This window comes from Trichosurus vulpecula, chromosome 9 (genome assembly GCF_011100635.1).
Source record: "Trichosurus vulpecula isolate mTriVul1 chromosome 9, mTriVul1.pri, whole genome shotgun sequence".
Classification (NCBI taxonomy): domain Eukaryota; kingdom Metazoa; phylum Chordata; class Mammalia; order Diprotodontia; family Phalangeridae; genus Trichosurus; species Trichosurus vulpecula.
This window is the reverse complement of record NC_050581.1, coordinates 170982275-170995715: the sequence shown is the minus strand read 5'-3', so window position 1 is coordinate 170995715 and position 13441 is coordinate 170982275. Positions and strand designations below refer to the sequence as shown.

Genomic DNA, 13441 nt, shown 5'->3' with positions numbered 1-13441 from the left:
AACCAACCTAAGGTATTGAATTAAAGGAGAAGGCTGTATGCATTATATTCATTTGAAACACATAATAAAAAATGCCAAGGTCTAAATTTAATTTATTTTTGTCATTTAGAATACAATAGATAGATAATCATCTCAACGTGATCAGCCAAACATCTTTACTTTGCTAAACTGTTAAAGATTTTAATTATGCTAGCTTTGGAGAGCACGGGTCTAATGAGGCGATAGACTCCAGAGAATCTAAGTGGTTAAGAACTGTGAAATGAGTCTGATAGGATTTTTTTATATTCACCGTGGATCGTTTGCATATCAAAGAGGAGTAAATTATTGCACAGCAGACCAATAACCTTCCCCGCCTTTCTGAGAGTGGCATTAACAAAAACAGTTGGTATCTGGTAACTATTCTCCACAAAAATACAAAAATGCTTAAGTATTTGCAATTAATATATATTAAAAAGGAAGCTTCAATTTATACATTAAGTGATCAGATATTCCTACAACATATCTACCCTTTTAAAGCTAAGTCATCTTTCTTTCATAAAAATCAAATGCCAATTATATTTTGATGGATTTTGTCCCAAATGAGCATTTAGTTATTAGACATATTCAATTATTACTTGTCCCCTGAAATTAAACCTCCGAGGCAAATTAAACAAAGAGAAAGGTCACTACCCAATCCTATGTCCTGTTTTGCTGCATCTGGGCTATTATTTTCAAACACCTTGCAAAGTGACAGTGCAGGATGTAGGGATGTATTTTTAGCGAACATGCTTGACAGCACTGTCTGCACACTAACAATTACCTGTGAATACCGCTGACCCCTACTCCACTGTTTACTCAATTGAAACAATAGTGAAATAGACTCACTCCTCTGTTGATGATACGGTATTAATATGAAACTACACAAGTCAACACCTCTTTTATTGTTTAGGAATAAATATCAAAAGATTAAGTTGCCCATTTTTCAAACGACAAACTATTTTATTTGGAGTCATTTTATTTCATGTGGAGAAAAGCCTATTCACTGTTACCTGTATCTTTTTCCTTCTGAGCAGAGAGGCAAGGCTTGTAAAAGTCTCCTGCCACTCCCTCCATATTTACCGAGCAAACGAAGACTAAAACACATTGTATCACTACCGGCTCTAGACCTAAGATCATAAGATCCATCTCCCCTGTGCTAACTATTGCAACATCGCTCAGGTCCGTGTGTGTGCGCGCACGTGCGCATGCATGCACACACGTGTGTTTGTGCGCTTCAACTGAGGTACTCAGAAAAGTTAAAGAAATAGTTCCAATACTTTTTCCTGGCCAAATTTCAGAAGTTACAGTTACTTTAATTATAGTATCCTCTTCTGTAAGGAAAGAAGCTGATGTCATAATTTAACGAGTGACATCAGACATGCTTGGGGTGGTCAAATCAGTGATCTCCCTGGCTGCTATAGTTAGAAAATAACATTAAGCTGCTGGTTCAATGAATACATCAAAGATGCTCATTTGACAGTCAAGATATCCTGATAGCACTAAGACAGTTGAAAGGAAAGCCAGTCACTCAGCAGGCTAAATGGATATCAAATTTCCAGAAACTAAGCATTTCCTCCAAAATGATGCAGGAGAAGAATAGTACCAAGTTAAAGAAATCCATTAACAGGTACACAATAAAGTGGATAATTTTCCTATCTACAATTCACATTTAAAAAAAAAATTAGGTCAGAATATTACTGAATTTACAGTGAGGATGAAAAAAATAGCCCTGTCCTTTAGGAATCAGAGTAACTACAATGCAAAACAACAGTGATATGCTAATTATTTCGAGGAGAAGTCGAGGAGAAGTGCAAATGTAACCTTAAAAGAAAACCTGTCCATTCCGCAATAGAGAGTGCCATCATTCATCTCTTAGAGCCATTTACTATAAAATGGCTTCAAAGATTACATAGCCCACACTCTGTCATCTTTGAGATCCCCTTAACTCCATTTTAACATATTTAGGGTACACAGAAAACTGGTAATCCTAAAATAAAAACATCTTGGTTTTGTTATGAACTATCTATCACCAATGATTTTAATGCATGGTCTTGGCTCCTTATTACCTCCTTTTTTTTTCTCCAGGACAACTGGTCCCCTTCATTATAAAAGAAAATGCAGGCACAGGTTTAAAAAATGTATGTTGTGGGGACAGTTGACAGATTACTGTTCATGGAACTCAATTTCCCAACCCCAGGTATCACGGGCTCAAAGACAAACAGAGTTGATCAACCTTTTTTTGTCCTTGTACATCCATACCCAGGTGACCATGTTCAAGCAAGCAGAAAGTTGATTTAAACCTCGTAATGACATCAGTTTTAAGCCATCATCTCTCTGATAAAAAAAAAATCATGTTGTAGTCCAACAGGCCTGAATTCTCAAGGTACTTCAAGAAAAGGGGTAGGGGGGTGGGGTCCAAATGAAAAAGAGCCCTTACTTTCACTAGGGGTGGCAAGCACACTCAGTTCACTTCACTGCCAGGGTCTGCCCTCCGAAGCACCTCTGTTTATGTTTATGTGATCTTGGGCACACTCAGAGGCACCTCTTAGGTTTTAAATATGCTTTTTCCTCCTGTTGTAGGGGCTAATAGTTCTCCCAGACTGCTAAGCATATCAATCAATGCCATGACTGCTGAATTACCTACTGGTGTCTCTGATGTGTTACCGCACAGATTACACTTCATGCATCACCACATTCATTTCTTTCACATTACACGAGCGTGTCTTGTCACTGCCCAATTGCCCTCTTTTGGACAGCTTAACTGATGTACTCTAACAATGAACCTTAGTGAGCAAACTTAATAGTGGAGGAGCTGTGGGAAAAAATGAGAAAGGGTGAAGCTTGAGTCCAGTGGGTGTGTAAGAACAGCCTGTGATGTTTCCAACAATAAACCTGAAGGTGTAATTAAAGCACGTTTTAACATTTTGCCAGCCCAAGGCGCATTAGCCTATATGCCCTTTCATTTCCTTTTGTATTGCTCAGTTACCAAATCTTCTATTTTGACAGCAATGCAGGGGGTGCAGATTAAATATCAAGGATTTGAAGCATAAATAAGGGGTGAGGGGCTTGAGAAAGAAAAGGAAAAAAATGGAGAAAAGACTAGGATTTCAAAGTTGGAAAAGCGATAGATAGAAAAAGGGTGTGGTCAAAGGTGTTAAGAGGAGAGTCTGATACCAGGATCCCTCCCTGGGTCCACCGGAGAGGAAACTTTCTCAATCTATCACCCATTCTCAAAGCAGCATACTCACTGAAACTTTCCTATTTTCCAGTAACCCTTTTCAGAACATAATTCTGTACTATTCACAAATGTCTTTAACGTAACAATCTCCAAGACAATATATAAAGAAACAAACATGAACAGGAGTGTGAACTGGCTTGAATCATTGAGGGAAACACTTGAATTTGCTTTGACTGAGATCTAATCCAATCAAAAAATATTAAGTACCTATTATGTGCCAGGCACTGTGCTAAGCACTGGAGGTGCATTAAAAGAAAGCTAGCTCCTGCCTTCAAGAAGCTTACAATCTAATGGTGGGGGGAAACAGCACACAAAAGGAGACAGATGGGGAGAGTCTTTTCACAAACACAGATTGATATTTTTGAGCTTTGAATAATCTATGCACTTAGAGCAGCTCAAGCCAACATGTCTCCCTAAAAACTGCTACATTTCCCATTCAAACTGCATGTCCAAAGGCCTTAGAATAAAATGGAGACTAGTCAGGGTTCTCAAAAGTATTTCACCAGATTCCATAAACTTTGGTGCCCTTTACTGAATCCTAACATTTCACAAAGTTAGGTCTAAGGATGGTATCGATTGTGAGAAGCGTGTGGTCTTCAAAGTCGTAGTTAGGAATTTAAACAATTCTAAAAACAAGCTTCCATTAGTGTTTCTCTGTCTTGACAAAGATCTAACTACTTCTGCTTTCTAGACAACAGGTGTGTAGAGGGTGTGTGTGTGTGTGTGTGTGTGTGTGTGTGTGTGTGTGTGTGTGTGTTGGGGGGGGCTTGGTATAAGTCTTGAATACTAAACATTGTTTATAAAATAAAACAGAGAACTGAATTTGAGCAAATTATATAATAAAGAATGATTTAAAAAATTAATGTTGAAATCATAAGAGAAAAATTAGTTTTGCCAAACTCTGGGAAACTTTGGGGCTAAAATGTTCCATTTAAACAGTGCCTTTCTACTGAGTAAACACACAGTAAATCCTGTGCCATGTAAAACTCTAAGACAATGAGCTGACTTTCCAAGCCTGAGTTTGTCACTCTAAGTCTGCATCCTTTTCCACGACTCTACTCTCCAACTTTACCACACAGAGGGGGTTCACCTTTCTCTACATATGAATGTCTTGGAGGGCTGACCAGGTTCTCGAGTGATGAATTCATATTCATTCATAAGGCTGTTTAGATTCACTTCTTCATAATTCAACACATACCTTGAGCAATAGGTTGGAGGGGAAGGCCAGGCTGTCCAGGCTGAATGGTCAGCAGGCCCTGACGTTGCAAAGACAGGAGATGTTGCTGCTGTAACTGCTGCATCTGTAAGAGCTGTTGCTGGAAGGCCAACTGCTGGGTAGCTGCCACCTGCTGTTGCTGTGGCTGCAAGAAACCAGAAATGGGGGGTGGGGTGGAATTAGGTAGATCTTTCCCAAGGATAGTCAGAAGCATCAAGTTTTTAGACTTCTCAACATCATCAAATACTATGAAGTACAGGACTCAGTGCCACATGCTCTACTGCAAGCCCACAGACCGGGTCACCCATTAAAAGGAGCCTGATTAAGTTAATTTATTACCTGTGCTACATATTAGCTCTGACATGGCAATCAATCATTTGTCCACCAGGGCTACTTTTTCCAACTTCTTGAAAAGTTAGGTCTTCTATTGAAGATTTCGACTCTTAAGACTTTGAACATTTTAATTGTTCTCATTATAAACAGGACTGAGTTAACTCTCCTCCAGAGGGATTTGAACCCTGAACCTTTGAGGTGGAAAGGAACATGCTGCTCTTCTCCCTCCTCTACCAGCAGAAGCTTTTAACTACTCTGTTTATCACTTCTGACATAAATAAATGAGAAAAAATCAGACCTTTGAAGAAGAAAAACTTCATCTAATATTGTTAATTAGCCATGACAAACGATGAAATAACATTGTAAATCTTTCATAGAAACAGCCACTAGATTTTAATTACACACATTCATAATTTAGCAAACAACATCTTACTTGAATGTGAGTATGATATGTACAGTACTCTCAGCTTCATATCCCCCAATTTCTGTTTAGTTAAGAAAGCCCCTAGGTTTGTTACTCATTGTGGATTTTTTTTCCTTCTTTGTTCTCTAAAAACCACATGGAAGGCTTTACATTATGATAAATATCTTTTTGCTTATTGTACTAATGACGGAAAACTTTTGTTGTGTAAAACATCAATACACCACACCAGTGTTTAGGAGCTTCTTGTGCTAGCCAAAAAAAAAAAAATTAATGTAGATTTCCTTAGTAATTATCTGAGTGATAGAAAGATAATACAGTGCAGGAGTACAATAAATAGAAGGAAATTATCTAATATCCCTAATCTGCTAGGAATCATACTAAGGTGGAGGTCTTATCCACATTATGGCTAACAATTATGGAAAGAAAATTAACCCTTCACCAACTGCAGCCAAAATAGACAGGTAAAGAAAGAGATACATTTAACTCTCCTAATTATTATTATTTTAAAATATCATAGAGATCACATTTTATATGTACTCCTGAAAGACTTTAAGGGACTATCAACCCTTTCAGTTCTTATATGACCTTGCTTAATAATCATACCTTGGAGAATAATTATATCCCACTTGACCTAACTTCTGGTCTTATCTGGCATATACATAAAATAGAATATATGTTTTAAACCCTTCTGACTGAACGTTCAAAGAAAGAAGAAAATGTTGTTTTCCTTTTAATCCCCAAGTAGTTTATTTTACAGTAAAAAGCCATCATTCTCATATTAGCAACCAATTTCAGACTTACTACCATGCCACTGGGAAAGTTAATTGAGTTTCACTCCAAAAAACAAAATCTATAGCACTGACAACAAAAATTTAAATAAATTTAAATGAAAAGCCAGTGTTTTCATTTTAGGAACAGCATGCATAAAAAGATCCAATTGTTTTCACTCTTTCTCAAGTTATCATATTAATGTAAAACCCAATGATAGTTATATTCATGTCAAAAATATTTTTTCACTTCTTCAACAGATATTCATTCCCAACATCCCTCCACATCCTTTTCCCCACCCCCAGTCAAAAAGATGAAAAAAAATCGGATTCAATTTTCTCTAGATTGAACATAATCTTTTGGGAGTCCCCACCCTTTTATAAATTAAATGCCTAAAAATTATTTATCTAAAATGACTGATGGCCTCTCTGTTGTCTCCGCAAGCTATCCCTAGGAAAAGCTCATGAAAGCTCTCTACATCTGAAAAGCCAGGATATAAAAGTATACAAGGCCCATTGTCCAAGAAAGAATTTAAAAGCAACACACGTTGCCAAACTGTGCTCCCCACCCAGTTACCAAACACAGGATACGAGCAAGTTTGTTTACTTCTCACAATTGAATGCATACAAAAAAGGTCTCAGTGCAGTCCTGTTGTCAGGTCAGTAGTCAGTGTTAAAATGCTGAAATATCCTGATAAAACTTGCATTTTTGATCCCCTCCCTAAAGCTTCTGTCAAAGGTCTGTTTTCTTTTCTTAGGTTACTCCCTACTGCCTAACATAAACTGTCATAACTGCTCGAGGACAAACGGCCTTTTGCAAACAATCAACTCAGCCTAGGCTCAACTACAGAAAATAGGATTCTTCTTCTCCCTTGATTTACAATTAATTCTGCCTATTTTCCACATCAATTCTGTCAAATATTAATGAGCAGTTACTCCAGCAGCTACAATAGGATAGGTTCCCCTCCCCCTCCCCACCTCCCTAGAGTATCCATTGAGTTAAGACTTGGGTCCTAAACTCACGATGGGCCATAATGTATTCTTGATCTGACCTGGAAATACATCACTACAACTTTTGAAAAAATGAGAGTAAAAGGTATGTTGTTCTGTTAAAGGTTAAGTCTCTTATTGTAGAAATACGTGAAAGACAAAATTAAAAAAAAAAAAAGGGAAGGGGTGGAAGCCGAAGGTACAAAATTATGGGCCACTAATGACCAGGGGATTCAGTAAATTAATACACTTGTTCCATCTGTCGACATCTAAGTTCAAACCTTGTTAAAATCATAACCACCAGTCCACATCACGAAATTGCAACCATGTGACTCCATTGTCATTTTTAGCACAAAAGGACCACCAACTGCATAATAATTTCAAGAGAATGCCCTCAACTCAGGAAAATAAGGGTCATCCTAACTGAAAGACATGTGGGATGAGATTCACTATTGCAACAGGGCTTTGCCAAATCCATCTGTACAGTAAACATATAGTCAATTCAAGGAAGATATGTCCCCTTGTGATCTCATACCTAATCAGAGAAAACACCCAACTCCAAACTGTTCTTTATTTTAATCTTTGCATGCAAACAGTATGGCCAAGCAACAGCATGCTAAGTCGAGTATGTCTGGAGACACTGAAATGCCATCACATTGTCTCACTTCTCCTTCTCTTTCAACCCAAATTATGGTGTAATTTTTTTTCCAGAACTCAGAGCCCTCATCTTTGTCTGGGGATGGTCTTCATTCTGACAACAGCAATTTAGTAGAGTTAACTTTTATCATTCATTCTGCAGTGTAACTTTCCCCTTCAACTTTCTTTATCTGCCCTCGGAGCCCATCTGAACTTTCATGTTCTCCCAGCATGCAGGCGTGCATTCCCAACTATGTCTAATAGACCAAATAAGAGGTTAATAAGAAGTGGCAACAGAAAGAAAAAATCCAATCGCTGGTAACTGATAAGAATGACAGTGGCAGCCCTTTATTGTTTGTCTTCAAATATCGAGTTAAAGATCTTTAAAAAACTAAATTTTGACGCCTTTGAAAAGCAAGAAGCACAAAATAACAACAGGGGGTTATTGCCTGCCAGCCACAGGGGAGAAGCTCTGGAATTCTTCTTCTCCCTTTTGAAGGCTGTTAGAAATCGGATTCAAAAAAGCAACAGCAGAAGGAGAAAGCCTCTTGAGGCTGTAGCCATTTCCTGTGATCATGCATAATGTGCTTCAAAAGTGAGTTTTTACCAATTCTGTTGATCAATTGCACCTCCTTCATATTCCCTCTTTTTTTCTGCTGTGTTTACATCTGATGTGACTCAATGACAAGCACTGTCTGAGACTGTGAAACAGGCCTGTCATGTTGATTTATGGGCGCATCAAACCACGACTTGTCCAAACTGAAGCTCGCAGTTCATTAATTAGAGAGTTGTGACTTTGAAGTCAGCTTTCAGACTGTGGTTTTTAACATTTGGCTTAATTTATATGCTCTTGAATGTGGATCTCTAAGGAAAAAACTGAAATTCCCTTCTTGTCTTTGAACTTCTTTTGACCGCACAATAATCATTTCTTTGTCCAGAGTGATGCCTGCATCCCAGAGTCATTAACGCACATTGAACTGCCACTGATGAGTAAGCCCTACTGAATTAGAAAAACAGCCGGCAAAACAAAGCTGAGAGCATTCTGCACAGTGATATCTCACAATTACATGCCTTCCCTCCCTGTGCCATTTCCATTTTAATTACTGTTAGTCCTTTAGATTTACATTTTAGACACTTTTTAATCTGTTCCCTTTTTATTATAGCAGCACCCGTTACCCACTATACTTAAGGTTGTGTCAGCATTTTCATTATAACATTTCCTCCCCATATCCTCCCCCCCCCAAACTCCCTGAAGCCACTACCACCACCACCACAATCACATTCCCCCACCCCAAAACAAGCTTTGCCTTCAGGGCTTTATAACCAGGTGGCAAAAATGCAATCCCAGATGAAAACTTGGCATGGCACGAGAGATTTACCAAATTTGGTGGGGAGGGACGACTAAGTGGGAAGAGAGAATAGTTAGGTCATCCTCAATATAGAAAATTAGTGTAATTTGGCAACCTTCACATGAGGGATCATGACATCTGAGACAGACCATAATACTCTCTTATTATGGGAAGCTGGTTAGTCAACAATATCCCAATTAGTCAAGATGGTTCAGAGGCACAAAGAAGTCATTAAATAAGAATTTACACCAGATAGCGAATTACAACTCATACCATCCCCAGAAGAACTGTTCATCAACAGGAAATATCTATTATGATAAAACTACCTTCAAGAGTAGGTAACATAAGTAATAATGCTGCAAAGATGACAGTAATCTGTCACTCTGAGCAACATATCAACATGCTCAGATTTGTACCAAAGCTGGGAAAGTTGGGTCTATACTTCAAGGCATCACCATTTATGTGTTAATAAAAAATATAAAAGTTGCCACAGCCTTGAGTATTTTTAACCTAAACTTACTCCTTTGGAGAAAGATAGTGGACTTATGATTTGACTGGTTTTTATTTAGAATGTGCCCATAAATTTAGAAAAAGAAAAAGAAATGTGAGAATATTACGGTTAGAGGGCTGGAGTATCGGACCATCTTTCTGAACTCTGTGACTGTCAGCTCATAATAAAATACTTCTGAAGGGGAATTATTTTCTTTAATGTACAACATGAAAAAAAGTCTAGCTTTGTCATCCCAAACTGTATTAATGGCATCATGTAGTTTCGCCTGCCCCTCCTCCATAACATCCCTAAACAATCCAACTGGATGGAGAAGACTTAAATATCTCTAAGGAAATCTGGACCCTTAGTTACGCCAGTTTCCAAAAGCAGCACTGAAGATCCTGTTCCCAACACTTGTCCCGTACACACAGAACAAGGCAAACGTGGAGCAGGGCACTGTAATATGTGGCAGGGAGCAAATGGAACACAGAAAAATTAGAGAGAAAACAGGACAATAACTGTGAGGCTGAAAGCTGAGCCTTGATACAGTCAGCTCGGTTGTGCAATCATTTAAAAGATGAATGACAGTTTAATAGCCACTAGACAGTCCTCTGGGATCTGTGGTTTGAAAGTAAAATATGTATTGTCTGTACCTCTTTAGGCTGTTTTCCAGCATGTTGTTGTTGTAAAAGTTGGAGCTGTAACTGTTCCTGCTGTTTTTTGTAAAACTCTTGAAGCTGCTGCTGCAAAGAAAAGCAAAAGATGGTGAGTGACCGAGAGGAGGAGCCAATTCCGCGTCCCTTTCAGTGTAATACACAAACTGTGGTTTGAAAAATAGCATCCTTTTATCTGTAATGGTCTGACCTTTAGTTGAAAACTCAACAATAAATTCAGTGCACACTGACTATTCTTGGCATTATCGTCTGAAAAGTAATCTCCAAAATGAACTGATGAAAAACATACCATTTTCTACACAAACTAATTAAAATAAGGCAAGGAATGACCTTTGATTGTAACAACAAAGCAAAGATGCCCTTGTTGAGAGAGACTGGTAAATCTCTGTTGTGAAACATATCCATGCTTTCGAAATGAGAGGGTCTGACTGTATTCGGTGTTGGTCAATACGAGCGCAGACAGTGTGGGTGCTCCTCTGCCTTTCTGCCTCCCCCTCCCTGATCATTCTGCTACCACTATCACCACAGTCCTGTTGATGTATGGCCTGTATGGTTCAAACATCCAACGGGAAAGAACGCTGTATGTAGAGCAGCCAAATGACAACCTGGAATAGATTTTAGCAACAGCAGAAGTGAATGGAATCCTGTAAAACAGCACCTTGAAATGTGCTGGAACCATGAGGGCTCACTCATGTGTCAGAAGAGACACTTCTTCCTTTTGGATATTTGAATCTGTTGATAAGATAAATGTTGGAAATGTTCGACATGACCATAGCCTTGGGTGGGTTTTTTTCCCCTTACATTCAATTTCGAAGTCTCTCACCTAGAACAGGTATCAGTAGGATCAAAGCTTTAGAGCCCCAAAGCACCTAGGTCATCATCTGCTCCCCTCCCTCCCATCTCATTTTTGTTTCATGCATGTGACCCAAGGAAGTGTAATAATAATTAATAATAAGAATAGCATTTATAGAATATTTAAGAGCTGGTTAAATGCTTTACAAATATCTCACTGATTCTCACAAAAACCCTGTAAGACAAGTGCTGCTATTGTCATGATTCCCATTTTTCAGAAGAGAAAAGTGAGGCTGAAAGGGTTTAAGTGACTTGCCCAGGGCCAAACATCTTAAGGAAACAGCTGAAGCGGGAGCCAAATTCCAATCTCTGGACTCCAAGTCTAGCGCCCCAAGTCACACAGGTAGAAAGTGACAGGACCAGTCACTGAACCCCAGTCCTCTTTGAAATCCTACATACAGTAAGAGCTTTACAGCTTGAACACCTAAGTCCCTTCAAAAACTCAAATTCTTAACTTAATCCTAACTTCTTATCGTGAAACATTGGCGACATCTGAAACACCATTATTTATCAAGAGAGATAATTTCAAGTCATCATAAAGGAAATTTCCACTGCTTTTACTCTCCTCTCTTGAAATCGGAGCAGCCAAAGCTTCTTACCACATGAGGGGAGTAGGTATCATACACTAACTAGTGGTTGGGACCAGGACACTTGCACGGCGAGGGTTAGCGTGGCTGCCTTGCCAGGTGGCAAAGTCAATAGTTACCTGTTGAAGCATGAGTGCCTGCTGTTGCTGAAGCAGGACCTGGAGCTGCTGGGGGGTGAGCACTTGTTGCTGGAGGATCTGCTGCATTTGCTGGGGAGTGATAACTTGAGGTGTCATCATAGCCACTGACACGGGGACCTAAAGCAGCAATGAAGTAGAAACACTGAGTACCAAGAGCCATGATTTCCCAACCACATTTGAAGCACTCATAATTCTGCCTAGAGATTTACCAACTTTTCCTGCCAGATTAGCTTTTCCAAGGGGAGGCCTGCTTACAAATCCCATTGTGCTATTATTATAAGGCTGATAAAGCTCTGGTATCATTCTCTGCTGTAGCAGACGGCCTTGCAAGGAGCAAAAGGGACAAAACCTTAACAATGCTCAGAGTGAAGATAAAAGCTCTCTATTTGTTACTGGGAAATATTCCCGTTTTTCTTATGAAATGATTTGTAAGAAGTTAACCAAAACTTGAGTTTTCCTTTACAGATCACAGCAAGTAGAAAACAAGTCAGGTGTCTGAGAGCAATGTGATCTATGGCTTATGAAGACAGCGACTTGAAGAGAAACCAGTAGAAACTAAAGGAAGTGAATCACCTCACCCCTGTGCCCATGTGAGCAGCAACACCCTCACTATGATGCTTCTACCACTCCATATTTGCCCAGCATACAGATGTCTTCAATTCTTTCATTTTATGTAAGATACCATTAAAAGCTGCTTTCCATGACATTTCAGTGACAAATAGTTACAGTGATGAACTTGATAGCATTTCATATTTGCAACTGTTAACACGTTTCTGCACGGGCATCTTTGGAAGGAACCTGTACACTGTATCTGAAAGGATGATGTCTTGTTCAGATAAAACACTGACATTAAAATGACAGGCTGTCTTGGCCAAGGTTACACAAATTGTATTCAAGCGGATACCTAATGACAATGCTATGAATTCTGCAAGCTTTCTAGAATGTAATTTAGCTATTCAAAATAATCACTGCACTTGTGTTTAATTTGCAGACTACATGAGAACCATTTTGTCAGTCCCAGTAATGCAAGAAGACAATTTCATGAGAAATTCCGGAAAAAAAAAGGAAAAAAGTAAGAGTGAAAGTGAGAGAGAAAGAGAAAGAGAGAGAGACAATGAAGGTAAAGACAAAATCTGTATGACTTTAAACAGTAATATTTAAGCATCTTACTTTTCTTTAGTTTCAAATCAAACATGTGACAGCAAGAAACTAAAAGCAGTAAAAGATCTACTTTGTTCAAAAGGATCTGCTGTCATCTCCTGTATTATAATAAAAGGTAATAACATGTTTTGCACTTTGCCAGTGCACCACCAAAAAAAAAATCAGCAGACAATAGCTGATCAGAAGAGAAAAGAATTTTTAAAAATCCTTCAGGAGAGCAATAAGCAATAGGGAGAAGTGCAGTATTAATTTTACGTAACATAATGTCTTAATATGCAGTTTCTCTTGACTTTTTCACATGATTTGTCCTGTCATTTGCAGAGCGAGCTCGCATCCCTAATTTCACAGTCATTATGCACTGATGTCCTGATTTCTCAGCATCACTAATTTTGATGAACTAAAATTGGTTCCTGAAGGTCAGATTCATGTACAGGGAACAGTCACCAATGTTGTAATGTATGTATTTTGTGTGTGCATGTGTGTGGGTGTAAAACAAAAAAAAACAGCTTGAAAGAAAAAAATAGTTTATATTTTCATGATATTTCATTCACCCAATACTGGAAGGT

The 13441-nt window shown here is 38.6% G+C and overlaps 1 protein-coding gene across 9 annotated transcripts in view; it reads right to left on the bottom strand.

Moving 5' to 3' along the window:
- FOXP1 (forkhead box P1) overlaps nucleotides 1–13441 on the bottom strand; it is a 684912-nt gene that overhangs the window by 95690 nt on the left and 575781 nt on the right. For 7 of the 9 annotated variants that reach the window (XM_036737498.1, XM_036737502.1, XM_036737499.1 and 4 more), the window contains 3 exons: nucleotides 11694–11831; nucleotides 10115–10204; nucleotides 4455–4617 (listed from right to left, as the gene is read on the bottom strand). In XM_036737498.1, the coding sequence (XP_036593393.1) occupies nucleotides 4455–4617; nucleotides 10115–10204; nucleotides 11694–11831 (391 nt within the window). The remainder of the gene's footprint in view (nucleotides 1–4454; nucleotides 4618–10114; nucleotides 10205–11693; nucleotides 11832–13441) is intronic. The other 2 variants (XM_036737503.1, XM_036737504.1) reach the window with 1 other exon arrangement.